Raw genomic sequence first — 18,772 nt, 5'->3', positions numbered from 1 at the left:
CTTTGATCATCTTTTGAAGCAGGTAGCTACAACACTCCTCAGCTTTTTATAATCAGTGACAGAAGGATTAAGACCCCCATAATATATTCATGTGGCCAGTGGCTGCAAAGTGCTAAAAACACAGTAAGAATTCCTTGACTGGAGTTACAGCCACTACTGTAGCCTCTCCAAAGAATCCAATTTACATTGTAAGGGAACTTCTCTTTAAACATGTCCTCAAATGCACCATTTCATATCTATATGTCACAAAGTAAGCAAGAAGATGGCAATCAATCTTGAAACTCTTCTAATATATTTCAGAAAAATATCTCTGAATTCAATCTGGTAAATTATGTTTCCTCTCCTACTACGAAATTTGAAGTTCTGCATGGCATCATCTCAAATGTGTTAAAATTCTGCAGTTCACTGGATCACCAGATTCAAACCTATAGTGGTACGACAATTACCATCTCATTCAGGGAATGTTTCAAGATCTGCATTCACCCTTCATTCTCATTTTTGCCTTCGTTAAGACTCCCCAAGAATCTCACTATTTTTTGCACCTTGAATATTTTGCGCACTTTTGCTCAAACTGTGATGGCTTTTCTCTCACAGCCAGAGGTGCTGAGCACAGAAGTGTTGTCATTGCCTCCATAACCTCAGGATCATCACAGAGCTCTCTAAAAGGCAGAGTGTGTGGGGTTCGTGACTGCTCTTCGCACCCCATTTCCAGCTTTGCTGACTTACCACCACATACTTCACACTGCTGATGCTAGGAAAAAAAAAAAATAATCTTCGATGCAGCCATAACAAATGGCCTTTAGATGCATGCTCTACTACTAAAATTATGCTGTTAGCATAGTTTATTCATTTCCAGATTAACTATGCAAAAGCATTTCTTCAGCAATCATCTCCATGACAGGTTTCTTGCAAGTATAAATTTAGTTAAAAAAAAAAAAAATTTGGCTATAACCCAGATTATTATAGCAACAAGTGCTTCTAGCATAGTGCAAGCAAGTCAGTGCAAGCAGCTACTGTCACAGCAAAGCGGTAACTGAACAGACATGTTATCAAACGTACATCGTGTGAATGCTTAAAAAACCTGAATATATATCGTGAAAAGACCAACCTGCTAATGATTTACTGTCAAAGGTAAGAAAAATTCCAGCTTTTACCTATCCCTGAGGACAGGGACTGAACTTTTTTTTTTGGATGACCAATTCCATAAAGATATGCTCTCCACTGCTTTTTTTATAGGCATAGAAGAAAATAATGTAGTAAGTCTTAAAATCCAAAGCAGATCTCCTCTCACATAATTTGATTGTCTTATTTAAAAGTAAATATATACAAATATTCATACTTTGTAAATATAAATTTCAAGAAAATATAGTTCAGACAGTGTTAGCCACATCTCTCAACATCTATCAATGTTCAACGATACCTTGAAATTTAGATGTTTAAAAGGAGATAGAGCATGTCTTAATTTAGAAGGTTGAATACAAACATACTAAATTCCAACCAGAAATGAGATTGGAAGGAGGGGCAACAGAAGCAAAGCAGTGTCCAAACAAAGTCCTTCCAAAGCTGTGATCCCTTACAAGCTAAGTCTAGAAAGTAATGTTGGAGGGGGTTTTTTGCAGGAATTAGGACTGGAGAACAGCATACCTTCAAGTCGGCACAGCTCTCCCAGTCTGATAATGAGTTTTTTGGTGCTTGTCTATAACTGAACCAAGTCCCAAAAAACTAAGTTTTAACCTAATATCATTTACGAGAGAGTGTCTGCCATTTTCAGCCTGAACTAGAACAGGTCATTGTTTTATGAATACAGGTTAATAACCACCGGACAATGAAAATGTTTGTTTAAAAGGAAAAAAAAAAGAAAAAAACCCCCACCCAGTACTTAGGGTAGGGGTCCACAGTGTGGGCATTCAAGCCTCACCCTACACTTCTTATTTAAAGGATTCACTGTTTTTTCCAACTCCTACCCCAATATCCAACAGAAACAAAATAAAGGGTATAGCACAAGAGGGAAGGTTAAAAGCATTGTGAGCCATTATTTTTAGCTTAAGCAGGTGCTCATGAGTCTTTTGATGTTATCATTTGGTGATACAAATAAGAAAAGAAAAATCTATGTACAGTAAGTGTCATTTAAGTTAGGATTCTTCAAAATACCAAGCAAAAAATACCACATTGGTCTACCTGAAATTAACACTTTGAACAATGGGGATCACAAGGTCTTGGCAAATCCACAAAGCACGTCATGAAACCATTCTTCAAAGTAATTGCTGTGTTTACTTACAGTACAACCAAGACCATCACAATAAAGACTTACCACAGACAAAATTAGTTTGAAACTTGGTTCTCCTGTGCAATCACCATCAAAACATACTATAAATCTCACAAATACTGTGGGTTGCTTCCCAAAGCTACCATCAGTGGTAAAACCTGCCACTCAGCATCACTGTTGAGAGAAATTACACTGCCTGGTTTACAACCAAGTTTTGGGCATGTTGAACTGTGACAAAGGGAAGACTACTCCTTTTCCTGGAAGGACAGCGCTGCAGGAAGAATCAAACAGAAACATCTGCCATCCAAAATGTATCATCTAAACTTATCTGGCTTACCTCAACATTTTTTTTTGCAATAACACGCCTTCATTCCCAGGGCTGAGAAACGTCTTGCCCATAAACCAGATCCAGCTGAAGGGAACAATTAATTTTGCCCAGAGACATCTTCCTTCCTCACAGCCCCAGCCCTTACTCACAGTTAAGTCATACACAAATCACAAAACCAAACTGCAGGCATCCCCTCTTCACAGACACCTCTCTGAGCACAGGATGGGGCAAGAGGCATGCATCTCCTTGGTGGAGCAATGGTGAACCTTTGGCTCTCCAGTGACTTTCAGCTGGTACCAAACATCAGAGAAGTACAGTACTTTTACAAATCAGTTCAGCATCAGAAATCAAAATACAGTTGCCACTACATGCTCTCATGACAGTCTTTACTGCAGACAATGAATAGTACATTACTACTTTTCTGACTTGGCTTAAATTTTCTGGAAAGTTTCAAGAGATAAATAATTTTTTCCCAATGGCAGATGGTACAATTTTGGAGGGGAAAAAATAAGTACAATCTCTCTGACAAGAAGATATCTTACAAAAATCACTATTCTTCAAAAGAGGTTACTTTGCAATCTCACAACTTCATACATGAAGCAAGACCCACCTGGATGAAGCCAACACCGTATTTGAGTACACTGCATTTTTAGAAATCAACACACAAGAAATTATGAACTTGGGAGATATTCCCCACAAAGATTTTCCCTAGAATAGAGTAACTACTGCCTTCAGTTGATTCTTCTGTTTATGAAAAAACACATTTCTATATTAGGAATACTTCTGGAATATAGATGTCAAACTGTCTTTATTTTTTGGAGAAGGCTGGTACTTTCAGAGAAGACTCTGGATGAACATCAGGACTGTTCACGGGATCCACTGTGGGAAACCTGGAGCTGAGGTCCAGAAAGTTCTCAGTGGATTCCTTATACCAGTCAGAAAATAAACAGAGAAAGCTCCTTTACTTGCCCACTCCACAGCTCTACAACATGTTCAAGACTTGAAAGTCACATGTGGATTCTACCCACATAAAAAGTCCATACGGAATGACAAAGACACACACAAACAACCCGGTGCTAAACATCATTTTAATGTACCTTCAAGGCTTCTCTAAAGATGACAAAATACATACCGACCTCACCTTCATGTAGCAGGTATTAATAATTCAATGTGCCAACACTCACAGTTTTACAGTGTTGGAAACAAGCGACTATGCTGGGGATTATGCAACATTTTCTGTTCCTTCAAGGTCATTTAAAATAAAAGATATTTCTCTATGAGAGAGTGAGGACCTGTTTATGGCAGGATCACAGCATTTCGTAGGGCAGCTCCAGAAATGTCTTTACAACACTGCATTAGACAGATAATCTTCTGAAGAAAATAAAGGACTTGCTTTGATGGGCTGCCAACATCAGAAACGGAAACAAACAGTGTTCTTTCCTTAAAATGGTAAGCTGCCATTGAAAAAGATGGGAGAAAAGAAAGTGCAATCCTATATGTAAATAGATGTGAAAATGCTCTGTAAGACCTCTGCCACTGGTTAGTACTACCTAGGCAAATGGCAGTACCAAGAGCAGTATGATTAGTAAAAAGGAGGAAGGCAACTTTTCACTTGTGGAAAACCGTAAGACATTTCTCACATTCTCCAAAGAACTGTGTTTGTTTTTCACCAATAGGCGTTGCTTGTTTTTCTCCAATAAAAACTATGCTTCTACGACCTACAAAGTTAATTAACCCCGCAGACATAATAAACCTAAATTGAAAGAGCATTCCTTGTAAGTCACAAGGATGAGTGATTATACCACCACCTTTTTAACCATCAAAAAAACTAACATTAAGCTTCATAATGACCCTAAATAAATATTTATCCCCATGTTTAAAGACGGGGAAATTTCAACACAGGCATGCAACAGCATGCCCCGAGCTGCACAACAAGGGTTTTTCCTTAATGCAACCAGCAATCACATTATTGTCTCCCATTAGAAGCCTCAAGAGAGTTATTTGGTATAAGATATATTGGTATAAATCTAATAATTCCATTCCTTCTCAGTCTGTGTTTGTAGGTAAGTTTACCACAGAATTCCTTATTACAGATCGGATTTAGTGTTCCCAACTAAGATGTTCAATCATACTTCAAATTTTAACTCAGTGGTGAGTAAACACTCCAGGAGTCTGAAAATATACGGAACATTTTACCATTAGTCTGAATTTCCAGACTCCTTATCAGCATTTCTGCTATTTTCAATATTTGCTTCCCTCCTTTGTTGTTGATTCTTTATATCAAATGTAGGAGAAAATGCTGAACGATAACAGGCATTTATTTTTATTTAGGTGTGCAAACCTGTTATGAACCACTACCGCAGTAGCTTTGGATCCATCCCAGAGTAGCACCTGCTCTTCCTTGAGGAATGCGCCTCCTATTCCCAGCTCCCATATTCTTGGGCCATGGCAGGAGTCACATGCAAGCTCCTTTCACAATGCACACATTAATCCCACTACTACCTGTCCTATCAGAAATGCTTCACGGAGGCCCTTGGCATATTAAGCAACACTGCAGCAACTGCCAGAAGAAAAGGGTATGTCTACACTTAACAACAACTTCAGCAGCTTCTTTAATGTACACACAGCTAAATGGAAACACCTGTAGCTAAAGCATGTTAAACAGAGGGAAACACGCTTCTCCTTCAGTTTTGTATTTTCACTAAAATTACAAGAATTTTGTCCACTGAAGCCAAGAGAGTTTTTAAAGATTTTCAAGTGTCTGATGTGCTATCCAAAAACAACTGTTACCTGCAGACAGGCTGTTAAATAACATAAGGCAAGCGTGGAGCTAGACAGATTTGGCAAAGAAATACTTGCTTAATTGAAGAGCACGCTTACAGAAATGTGGACAAAGCAGCAGCAGACACATTGTATTTCAGGGCACAATTCATATTCTCTACATTACATACAGGATTTCTAGATATTTTGGCATATTGGGTTCAGCAGTTCACCAAAATCATGTACTGAGCTTGTTGAAACTAACCACCTGCTCCTACAAAACAGGAACAGAACTCCATATGATGCAGTATTTTGCCTGATGATATGGTCATTGGCATCCTGCCACTTCCATACCAAAAATCTGTCTGTAAAGGAAGAACATTCAAATTTCTGTGTCATGCAATGATCTCAATGTAGAAACATAATCCTTGCTTTCAGAATGAGTATAATCCCTAAACAATTTAGAGATACGTAATAGTCTAGACCACAGTAATAGTAAAGATCCACTTGTTTTCTGAACTTTACAGCAGAACTTGACGATTCCAAAGCACTTAAACTATCAGTTTACAAGAACAGGATAGTATTTCTACACTTTATAAAAATCACAGAATCATTTAGCTCATTATGGCTATACATTTTCAGAAGCTACTTTTTAATTTTTGCCAAGCACCACTAGAAACAAAGCAACATACCAAGCAAGCAAAATAATTTTTTTAAAAAAAGCAAAAAATTGCAGCAATTTTACTTGAAGATGTGTAAAAAACCAATTTTTTTGGAAAATTTTGTTAGAGCTCCACTGATGTAAAAAATACATTGGGAAATGTATAAAAGCATGACAGTACTCTCAACTGCACATTAGCATGCTACCTTTTATACTAGTTTTCTGTAGAATTTGTGACAACTCATTCTACAGTATTTTCTGATATTTTAATGAAACAAGTTTTCTATTTCTCATCAAAAAGTGCAATTACTGTAACCTGCAATGGTGGTAAATTCATTCTTTATTCCTGAAAGCTAATTTAACTTTTCCTTTTCTTATAGGAAAAAGCTGGTACACAGACCTGACTTAACCTAAGCCTTCCCCATATATAGATTCAGTACTAGCAATAAATATGAAAGTATTTTCTGCCTAATACTGGAAAAACAATGCCATTGACATCATCTATAGTTCTTGAGTCTCTAACACTGATGCAGCACATAAACCAAGTCCATTCTTCTATCCAGTGACATAAGTCATGTCTTTGCCCAGAATCATTTAGGCTAGAAAAGACCTTTAAGATCATTGAGTCCAACCATTAACCTAACACTGACAAGTCTGCCACTAAACCATGTCCCTAAGTGCCACATCTACACTTTTAAATACCTCCAGGGATGGTGACTCAACCACTTCCCCAGGCAGCCTGTTCCAAAGCTTGGCAATCCTTTCAGTGAAGAAATTTTTCCTAATATCCAAATTAAGCCTCCCCTGGCACAACTTGAGGCTGTTTTGTCCTGTCCTATCGCTTGTTACTTGAGAGAACAGATTGACCCCCATCTTGATCAACCTCCTTTCAGGTAGTTGTAGAGCACAATAAGGTCTCCCCTGAGCCTCCTTTTCTCCAGGCTAAACAACCCCAGTTCCCTCAGCTGCTCCTCGTAAGACCTGTGCTCTAGACTCTTCACCAGCTTCACTGCCCTTGTCTGGACATGCTCCAGCACCTCAGTGTCTTTCTTGTATTGAGGGGCCCAAAACTGAACACAGTATTCGAGGTGCAGCCTCACCAGTGCCAAGTACAGGGGTAAGATCACTTCCCTAAACCTGCAATTAATACTTTCAAATGGATGTTAGAGATGGAAAAAAGAAGAAAAAAAAAGTCACACCAACAAGGATTTTTCCAATGGAAAGTATGAAAACTTCAAAGTAAGCAATATTATCAAGGCATAAAATAAGCATACTTTGCCAAATTCTCCCCTACCAGCTGCAAGACCTGCCTCCATTTGTTGTTAAGATAAGCATACTTCCAGCTGACGGACTCCATTGCCTTCCTTCCCAGCATGACACAGAAGATGGAAGTTATGCTTACCCTTGAGTTAAGGACAAGTGAGAAGCTTTTTTGAGTAAACTCCTGTCAACCTGTATAGCATCAAAGTCTTTGATGAGGAAAATAAAGGGTTTCAGTCACTATGTTTGAGGAAAAAGGCCACCAGAGCTTAAATTAAATTTTTCTAGTTCTGAAAACATTTTTTATGCTGCTTCTGCATTCACAAAAAAAAAAAACCCCGACAACTTAATTAAAAATTTACAAAAGGACAATATGTTTAATTATTGTTTAGCAAATCTCTGTGAAATTCAGCAAAGCTAATAAGATTCAGGTGAGTTTCCATCTGCAGCAGCTAGTAAATCTTTCCACACCAGGAGAAATACTGGCAGTAAAAATACCGAGCAAGAGGATGCGAAATGAAGCTTAAAATTAGGTGGAGTAAAGGAAATGATTCTCCTAAAAAACATATGCTGACACAAAATCAGAGCAGATCTCTGTTCAAGGAATATTAGATCCTTCACAGTAGTTTTTGTAGTTCTTCTTATTAGCTGTCCATTAGAATAAAATTGACGTTTCTGAGTTCTGAGACTTGAGGAGGAAGTCTGGGACCAGGAGGAAGGCTGAAGGGCTATATTTACAATGGAGAATTGGAATACAGACTTGAAAGGAAAGAGGAAAGAGAAGAACCATCAAATTTTTAAAAAAAGAAAAAATTACGCAGGAAGGGTGGGAGAGAAGGAAAATGAAGAGGCATTTCCTGAATGACCTGTAGAATAAAATTAGCTCCTAATTTAATTTAGGAAACAAAACACAGTAACAACCCTGCCAGCACAGAACAAATATTCACCTAGCTAAGCTCCCAGCACAGAGTGACAGGCTGAGGCAAGCACGTGGCAGTACTTCCCCAGGACGTCTTTCTCAGCCCCCAGAGATGGTACCTCATTAATGGAAGGAAAATCCATTTGTCTCTAATCGCTTAAGGAATCCAAGTAACCTTTTAGCATCCACAGCTTCCTACAGCTTTCACTGTTTATCTGACACTGCGCAAAGTGCTCTGTTTGATATCTGCCAATGGTATTTTCATTTGATACCGGTTATTCTCGTGTTATCAGACATTAATTACCATTCTCTTGCCTACAAAGTGACAAATGACCTTGAGAAGGCGACATCTACTGTATCCACCATCCCCACCATTCTTTTTCCAAGCTGAAATGACCTAGTCAATGTAATTATTCCTCACAAGGAAGCTGTTCTGTAACTTTGATCATTCTTGTTACCCTCCTCTTTGTAATTTCTAGTCCTGACAGGAAGAAAATGTTTAGGGCAAGCTGGAAGAAAACGAAAAGGTAACAAAAGCAAGAATAAGACAGTGTGCTTAAACAGTACTCCTTATAATGTTAAATTAGTAATTAGCAGAACCTGCCAACTATATCCAATACAGATACAGTACTACTTTCCCATAAACCTAGGGAGTTTGATTTTAAATATTAATAAATTTAAAAATTGTCTGATTTATGTTCCTAAGACCTTTGGTATTGGTTTATACCATAGTCCCTAATCCTGCCTCCACAATGGCTCATAGGGCCACCTAGGGAATAGAATTAGGAACTGGGTTCTTCCCTGGGTATTAACAGTTCCTCAACTGTCAGAAATCAGCAATTTGTCAGACTTCTTGAGCCAAAAAAAGCACACACACACACACACACAGAGCATTTAAAAGCCATGGCATAGATCTCCTCAAGTTTTGATCCCAGGTACTTGGAATTTTTGGTTCCAAAGCATCTTGAGACAGTGAGTCTCAAAACTGAGTTGTTCATTACAGGGAAACAAACAAACCAACCAGTCAACCCATTTTCTTCTGCCCGTCTTGAGCTCAATAATTTCAGTAAGTATTGCTTTCCTTTACAGTTATGAAAAAAACAGTGAAGATTCTTTCCCTTGTTAGACTTTTCTACCCTATTATGGCTTTACAGATTTCTGTCATATCGTCAACTCAGTTGTCTGTTCTCTAAACTAAACTAAACAACTCTAATCCATTTAGTCTCCCTTAACACAGGAGCCACATTCTCTCTTTGGCCAATTTTTTCACAGGTATCCTTACTCTGTGTCTAATTCTAGGTTCTTCCAGAGCCTTGAGTGTAACAGATCCTGACAATAGCAGAGTGGATCATTTCCAGAAAGGTGAGCCTAGTGGACGTTATCTTCAGGATAGGTTAAAAAAGTACTGCCCGTGTATTTCTTAATCCAGTCTGAACACAAAGAACATGAGAAACAGGAGTAATTCTGATGGCCTTGCAACCCACATAATCTAAATCAGAAACAGTTTATACATTAACTCGCACTTGTACTTTTTCCCCCCAAGATTTCTTGTGAAATAGTGTGTTCTGAAAGCACTACCATTTTTTGTACAGCAAATTTTACCTGTAGCTCTTAAGAAAATATGTGTATCCTTTTCCATAATGTTATACAAGTATCAACACACACTGTAACAAGTGCAGAGTTCTTTGATAATAGTGAAGCCATGACTTTCAGGAAATATATATTTCCTAAAGAAACAAAACTATAATGCAGAGATCACAGCTAAACACAAAATTATGGTTATGAGAAGAGATGCAGGGCAAATTGTGGTACGTGCTTTAAAATATACCAACTATTAATAAAAAACCCCCTCAAACTTTTAAACAAATTACTTCAATAAACAGCACTGACAGCTCTTGATATTTAGTTAATCTTACCTGTTCTTGAGACTTGCACACAGAGGACTTCACAACCAACAAAACCACAAATGTTTTTAAGTTACTAAACTATCTCCTCTTAAGGTACCTGATAAGAATGCTAGTCTGATTCTTTCAGCTTTCCAGGGTTTCACCCTTTCTAGCTATCTCAATTATGATTTGTTACTGTTCCACTGTAGGAAGAACAGATGTCCTAAAGAACTGATGCAGTATATTAAAAAGCCTGAACATACAAGATTGCTAATTAAAGTAACACAGCACTATATAAATACATTTGACAGACCACAATGTCAAAAAACATGTTTATTCTTACCCTTATAATCAGGGCTAAAGCTGAACTCATTCTGTCAATACCAATTAATATAATCTATGGCCTGTTCAAAGCAGCCATGAAACAATCACAGACAACATGGAATTTAGTAGATGTTAAGATGGTACCACCTCACACAATGTCCATCAACCCTAAACTGCAACTACTATACAAAGTGGTTTATCAGAGTAGTACATTTCCCAAACTTTTGGAGCTAAACTTTCAGGAAATGAAAATTTTAACAGTCAAAGACCATTAAAGCTCAGCCATATGAGATTTATGTTTCTGAGTCCCTTCAGTTAAGCCTTCAGTTCCCCATTTTGGGGAAGTATTTGTAGATCATCTTGGGTTTTTTTGTTCAGGTTTTTATATGCTTTGATGAAAAATCATCAGGAATTCTCACTGACATCCAAAATTAATAAAGCAGCTTACATTATAGTGTTATTATTCCAGATAAAAACCATCCTGTGTTCCCCACTCAGTGTATCTTACCTTATAAATGCTAACACATGATACTAACAAAATCTTCGCAAGACAAAGTAGCTATAGGCTTAAAGTAAATTAATGGATTAAGACTGAACACGAATCTTCACTAGGTTATGACCTGATTTTTAAATTTATTTTTTACATTTCAGGAGCATAGGATAGAAAGGGACTTCCAATGTCACCATGTACAGATCACTGCTACTCCAAGAAACCCTAATTAAAACGCAGGCTCTGCCTTAAGGGAATCAGACTCTTTCTTTGACCATGGTCCAGAACATCACTGCTGACAGAACCATTCCCATTTCCAGACCAACTGCACCAACAGCTGATTCATCTCTATATTACACTTCCTGGTGTTTTTTTTCTCCTAGGCAGATAACCCAAATTCCACCCTATAACCCACAAGGTGTCTCAACAGTGCCTTATGCAATAGCCAACAGTACTCCTTATTTCACCCACCACATTTTAGGATGCATTTCCTTTCCCTCAAATCATGTAATTATTCTGTGATCATCTAATACATCCGGTTCTCTTCCTCCTTAGTCACAGCCAAGTTCCCAGCATACAGCAAAAATTCTTCTAGCCTGTAATGGTATGACTAAAAAGCTATTTGAAGACAGCACAACAGAAACGTGATGAAATTTAACCAATTATAGGCAGTTCATACTGTATAATTCTGGATGGAAAATTACTCCTAAATTTGTGTAATCAACCAATTTAACCAGCATGCATTTGCTTTTTACTGATGATGTTGCCACAAATAATAACAACTAAGACTTGTGTCAAGATAAAAATCCATGAAGAATATCACTATTACAACATCCTAGTTTAAAATTTGTATTTTCTCTCCTTTTAGACAGTTATTTATCTAATGAAGTCCAAACATGGGATCTGTTACACTTCGTCTACAAAATTCAGTTACTGAAGAAGGCATAAGGTGAAACTTTCCTTTGTTAAAACCTAGTTCTATTTATTGCATTTAACATTTACCTCCATGTCTAATTACTTCTTCCTTCCAAGATTTCCTCTTACATCTCCTGTGTGAATCATATTATCCTCATAATTAAAAATAAGACACTTTGTATTCCACAGTCCTATAGCATTCATTCTGACTTGTTGCAACACACACAATTGGAAAACTAATTTTTTGCAGGGTGTGATAGCAGAAGATCTATGCCACTGACTTGAGCATATGAATTTTGCTCCATATCAACTGACACCACTGTCCTCACTGAAAAGTGACAGGAAGGATTAATTTATAAGTAAGGACACAAAAAATATTTGGTCTTGCCTTAGAATTTATTTCCTTTTCCTTCTTTTAGATGGGAGAATAAGTTCTGATATTTTCTTTGCAAGGTCTAATTCAGCTTAGTGTCTTTATCTACATCTGTTGATATCCAAGTCTACAGTTTCCGAATCTACAGTGCACACAACGTTAAGAGTCAGGTTGCATTCGAGTAGTTTTTAATTGAACTGTGATGACCAGGGCTCCTTGTAATTCAAAAAACTTCAGGCCACAGATCTTGAAGCAAACTTTTCTAAATAAAAAAGATGCAGCAGAATTTAGCATCGGTGAGTGTTTACCCTTGACACCAGCAGAACCAGGACTTCACATCTACCCTACACTCCAAGACACCCAAGTGTGGGGACACAAAACTAAATTTTATTCACAGCAGCATAAAATCCAGTTTGACTTATAAAGGCTGAGAAGAATGTGAAATGAGTTATGAGTATTATTTTATGCACCTCAGTTTATCAGAGCTATTTTCCTGCTGGACCACAAAAAATTGTATCAAAAGGAAACAGGTGGTAGGAGGGAAGAGGAAGGACAAATAAAAACATAAACAGAAAAAAGCACAGCCCAAAAATTCCAATGGTAGTTAAGGAAACAATGTGAAAGATATTGATCGGCAAATACTGCTTTCCTTGTTCCGGCTGGACCGTCAAGATTAAATCTCCCCAAACCAAGACCCAGCATCAGCATGGATATTAAACCCTTAAAAAAATCTAGCCTTCTAGAAGAAGGGGAGTTAGGAGAACAGCAACATTTTGCAACTGCTCTCCAGGTGTAAAGTAGGCATCTGCCATCACTGAACACTACTTTTCTGCTCTGTGATAAAGACAGCAATCACAGAGACCAATTAAGTAGAAGTACATTTTAACCTATTGGAGCCTTTATCCTTTTAACTGCTGTTTGTGGTTAGTATATTAACTCCTTCTTTAGAAATACAATTGTTGAAGGTATTTTTTAAGCTTAACTAAGTGCCATTTCCAAAGGCTTTTGCAAGACACAGGATGAATTCTTAAGAAAGCTTTGTCCAAATGGAGAACTGCACGTAAGGAAAGTAAGTTACCAGAAACTGGGTTAGTTTTATCATTTTCACAGAAATAATGATCAATATTCAGACAGTTACAGGACAAAACAAAATCCTCAGTAAGGAATCCTTGATCTTGTTTGCGGACTGGGGAGATTGGATATGCCTGGAGGGGCTCTTTGATAGAAACGGACTTCACAGAGATAAATGTCTGTTATCCATCTGGTGCTGTATGTATATTCTGTAATTGGCAGCCTTTCTACATAAGAAGAAACATGTTACTTAGCCTTGCCTGTTCATATAAAATGTCATCACAACCTTTACAAATTTATCTCCTGTGCAAAACTGGCAGGTCTGCCTGAGTTCCAGAAAAATCAACAGGCACTCTAAGTCCTGCTTTTCATCTTTGAATTTCTAGCCTGTTAGTAAGGCATCTGCAAAGGTCACCTTGGGCAGAAATGGAGAGTCAAAGGGAACTCCTTTCTGTTCACTGCGTCCTTTCATGACTTTAGAGAAGAAAGGTAAGCGACTTAGCAAGAGCACGTGCCCTAGAGCACAGTGCCAAAACAAACTGAAGTTCACACGTGGCCACATAATTAAAAAAGAATATGCCAGTTCTCAGTATAACGCTCAGCCTGACCATCAGCCATGTGCTGAGGCAGGATAGCCCTGGAGCCTGCCCTGGTAGCGGTATATTCTGAGTAACAGCTCAAGGTGTCCTCAGTGGAGTCTCTCAACCGGAACTCAAGCACACAACTCTTGAAGTCCTGCACAGATTTCCCTTTCTCTGCTTAGGTTGGTAAATAAATTGTAGCATCTTCTACTTGTATATTTTTGAGACTCTGTATTGTGTTCTGTCACCCTTTGTCATATAATCATGTATTTGTACACACATCTGCTCCATGCTATCCACTCACTTACATAACACAGAATGCCTAAAATAATTCTGAAACAGAAGCTACTTCATGCTTTACACTACTAATGAACTAAAAGCTAAGTATATTGTACATTGGTAAGAGTTTTCTTCCCCAGAAGTAAAAGACCATTTCCTTCTAGTAGGATACAAAATGAAAGGGTCACCGCTCTGCTGATACAAAGGTGTGGCAGGCAGCCAGTGCTCTCAGGCTGCAGCCATGCCTAATGGTTTAGATGCCTCACACATAACCTCATTCTTCATCTCATGCTTGAAGTCATTCAATGCCTAACAACATAATTAGAGGTTTCTACTTAGCAATGAGTGGTAAATGCAGGTGATCTGCTTCAAATGCAAACAATAATGGTAGGAAGTAGCAAAGAGGAACACAGATTAGAGAACTATTTCAACAGCAGAGGTTGCTCAGTATTTATCCAGAAATCACATTAAAACTACTCTTTTTTCCCCACCTAACTTGTTTGAAATTTAATCGATTCTGATAAGAAATATGACAGCAAGACTACATAGTCATTCAAATATTCTGTGATGAGCAATAGTTTAACTATTGCCTGGTATCCCTCTTACTCGTGTTCTCTTACTATGTTTTTCAACAGTAAAAATTCGGTGAGGGGAAAGGCTGCATCTTGTGGCACTGTTCCTTCTGAGAGTGGTGGACAGTACTGGCCAAGGGATTTCAGATCAAGGAAAGGATTGCTCTCCCAAACTAAGAATTCTGACATCAAGTCACGTACACGCTCAATGCTGTCAACACACTTGCAATCCTCCAACAGAACCAAGGGGTAAAAAAGCCAAACCAAAAAGACACCAGTTTATATATAAACCAACCATGGAGACAGACAAGCACATATCTTCCTTGAAGAGCACTTATGTTTGTTTATTTTAAATTGAGGAGCAAAACATGTGTGCCAATAAAAAAGAAAAAATATATATTTTTCATTATGTCCAAGAACGTGGGAAAAAAAATGTGGTATTTAGGTTTTTCCCTATTATATGCAATATATTGACTCTTCTCTTTTATTGTTAAGTCTGTGAAACAAAGTCTGGAATAAACTTTTTTATTAAAAAAAAAAAAGGCGTTCATCACATCAATTATTTTTTCACAAAATGTTTTATGCACATGTGAAACAGATGCTTAAAACAGAGGTTTAATTTGAAATCTGCATGTTCTTCTGAAAAAAAGAAATCACTTTCCTTACGAAATTTATCTCAGTAGTGATGATTTTCTAAATTAGCTAAATAAAGACCTCCCAGTCCTGCAGTAACTTTCACTGGTAAATAAGAAAAGAAATACTTTCTCTTATATCTATTCCCCTATTTTTATCAAGAGAAATACTCCCCATCTGGAATATCTTAAGTGCAAAGCCTTGTTCCTATACTTCTCATTTTGACCAGCTCTGTAAACAACATGTAAACATCAAATTTTTCAGCAGATATTTGCAAACTGTGTCTTCAAAAATAAGCTAGCTCTAGAAATAAAGAGCTCCAACACATACATACACACAAAACCTTCTAAGGTTTCAACTCTCATATGTCTTTGAAATCACCAAGAAACAAATCCAAAAGTTTCTATAGTAGATGGGGAACAGAATCAAGAGGAAAATTCTTAACCTTTTTTTTTGAGAAAGACCGATTATTTTTGTCAGTGTAGCAAATTGCTTAACGCATTAAAGTATTTTGGTTTAAGATAAATGGCATATTATAATGAAAAAAATTTTGTGCTGAATGACGCAACAGAAAAGGTATGCAAGTTCAATCAATTATTACTTAGCATATTCCCCACTTGAAGTCAGACAGTATTCACACTACAAGTCACACATTCCTCAACCCTTTAAACGATCTGAGATTACTAGATGCTCCAGGCTTATGTGTACTGTAAATCACACTGCGGTAATGCTTCCATGAATTTCTCCCAGTCCTACAGTACAAGTTAGGCTCCAGGAAGCAATCTGGAGCGAACTGACCATAACACTGCTGCAGGTACTAAAACCAGCATTTTAATTTTTTTTTTTTTAAATAATAAAATAATAGAGAAATGCTCCCACCCCTACCAAAACAAACCGATCCGAGCTACTCACCATTCATAGCTGTGGGAAACTGAGCCATCATGGTCTTGAATATGCCTTGCTAGCTTTTAGCCATCTGCAACATAAAAACATTGTGCCATTAATAATGCAACAAGGGCAAAACGTAGCTCTGCTCCCGCTGAGCAGGGGGAATGCCTGTCCCCTTTAGCTCACACTTCCGATAGCAAACAATGCCGGGCTTCAGGCTGCTGCTGAACAAGCTGAATTTACATTTGGGAGGGGGTGGGGGATATTTTTTTTTTTTTCCCTATTTTTTTATAGGGTATGCAGTGCAGTCCTGAAGCTAGTGGCACATTCTTAAAGGAAAACAGTACCAACTGTTTAGCAACTGCTGCATAATGTACACAAACAGTTGACAACATGTCAGAACATATGGCGTGGAGAACAGCCCTCTCCTGGCAGGAGGACAGACTCAGGGTCCTAGCAGATCCTTTCCAGCTCTCCCTGGTAAATATTTATGCATATCATAAAAAAAGTTCAATGCACAGCTTTGTAACTGAATGCTTCTGCTGAGAAAAGTGGAAGAATTATTATTCAAATTCATGCATTCCACTACTCCACACATTATTTACAAAGAAAATGCTCTCACATGATATATTTCGAAAAAATGACTTGGCCTAATACAAATTTGTGGTGAGACAGTTTTCCATAACCAACACTCTAAAGTTATTCCTTCTCTTGAGCTACTGCATAAAGACTCAAAAGCAGCATTTAAAGGGGTCTCAATATAATTTAATTTCATAATAAGTACCAGGGTACTAAGACTTATTTTGTTTTTCTAGTATGTATCCTTTTAAGAATACCTGTATTCATGTTATCAATTCTTTAGAATTGCAAAATATTCACTAATATTTATAAGCAATAAGCACTGCTTCACAAATGTAGAACTAAGACAATGCAACAAGCTTTTGATTTGGACGAGATAATTTTAGGTAAATACTGAAATTTATACATCATTATCCTGCCCTCTACACGGAGAAAATGTTGTTGTTAAGCTACAAAAATGAAATTTTTATTTTAATTTTTTAAAAAAAAGAATCCCACCTCAGATACCAAACCTTCTCCTCCCACCAAAAAACCCTTCACCTCTTAATACAACTATAGATTTTTAAATTAATTACAGAAATACACATCCCCCACACTCCCTCCTCCAAGAAAACTCTTGCACATCTCGTCACAAAAACCACACAACTGGAAAGCACTCCGGTTTCACATGTGGACAGGAAAGCATTTTTTGTATCTACTGCACATTTCTGCAATAAAAATGTCTGGGATCAGTGGCTAATAATTCTCTCTATATATATTTTACATTATTATAATAGCATTAATTTATATGTTTATATATTATTTATATTATTATTCCTATATCCTATAAATAACATCTAAAAATCATACTACTGTAACAAGTCACAAATAATTCATTGTCACTGGGTCATCTATAAACCTCATAGCCACATGCACACCTGGCCATCCCCCCTAAAATGAATGAAGAACAGTATTATCTGAAGTTATCTTGCTGTGTCTTATTTATAACTGTCAAAAGCGGAATAAACTTTTTTTTTTTTTTTAAATCTGACATATTACAGACCAGTGTCATTAAGATGCTTGATATTCCAGGGGTTTTTATACACAAATGTATGCATTTATATAACACACATATACATACATACTAAAAAAAAAAGTAAATGGAATGATGGGTGAGTCCAAATGATCTCTCAGGGTGACATTAGGTATCAGCTGCAGAAAGATGGAAAGAGGAAGCATGGATCTATTCCAAGACATGAATTCTAAAACAAACTGGAGTATTTTTAGGTTGCTTCCAGCATCCCTTCCTAGGCCTTACCAGCAACCTACCAAGAGAGACTTGAAATCTATATATAGCCTTCCTGAAAAATGCTTCCAATGTTGTTAAACATTTCTACAGCATGCTTTTCTGCAAAAGCTGTTCTGTCAAGGAGGGCTAAACGAAAACCTGAAACTGCGACACAGAAGCAGGATGCAGGAGAATATCCCCAGAATCAACAGAGCAAAGCTCAGGAGAGCTCTGCATTGACAGACATTTCCACTGCACGTGAATTGTTCTAGATTTACAGTCTTATTGGATAAAGGCTACACGTTTGATCTTTCCTCCAACTTATTTCATTCCCTTATTTTTGAATTGCTTTTATCAAATGTGTAATTAGAGTCACAGAACCACCAAATATCCCAAGTTGGAAGGGACCCACAAGGATCATTGAGTTCAACCTGAGACTCCACACAGGACAACCTAAAAGTTAAACCATGTATCTAAAAGCATTGTTCAAACACTTCATCAACACCAACTGGCTTGGGGCCATGACCACGTGTTCCAGTGCACGTCAACCCTCTCAGTGGAGAACTTTTACCTAATATCCAATCCTAACTTCCCCTGACACAGCTCTCACCCATTCCCTGGCATCCTATGACCAGAGAGGAGAGCTCCCTTGCTGCTTGCTCTCATGAGGAACCTGTAGACAGCAGTGAGGTCACCCCTCTTCTTTAAGCTGAACAAACC

General features: G+C 37.6%; 1 protein-coding gene across 1 annotated transcript in view; it reads right to left on the bottom strand.

Moving 5' to 3' along the window:
* Positions 1-18,772, bottom strand: part of ITSN2 (intersectin 2) — an 87,241-nt gene that overhangs the window by 56,097 nt on the left and 12,372 nt on the right. The window contains exon 2 of the mRNA XM_074895539.1: positions 16,231-16,294. Coding sequence (XP_074751640.1) covers positions 16,231-16,261 — 31 coding nt within the window. The 5' untranslated portion in view covers positions 16,262-16,294. The remainder of the gene's footprint in view (positions 1-16,230; positions 16,295-18,772) is intronic.

Source organism: Athene noctua, chromosome 1 (assembly GCF_965140245.1).
Source record: "Athene noctua chromosome 1, bAthNoc1.hap1.1, whole genome shotgun sequence".
NCBI classification, from domain to species: domain Eukaryota; kingdom Metazoa; phylum Chordata; class Aves; order Strigiformes; family Strigidae; genus Athene; species Athene noctua.
This window is presented reverse-complemented; position numbering and strand designations above follow the sequence as displayed.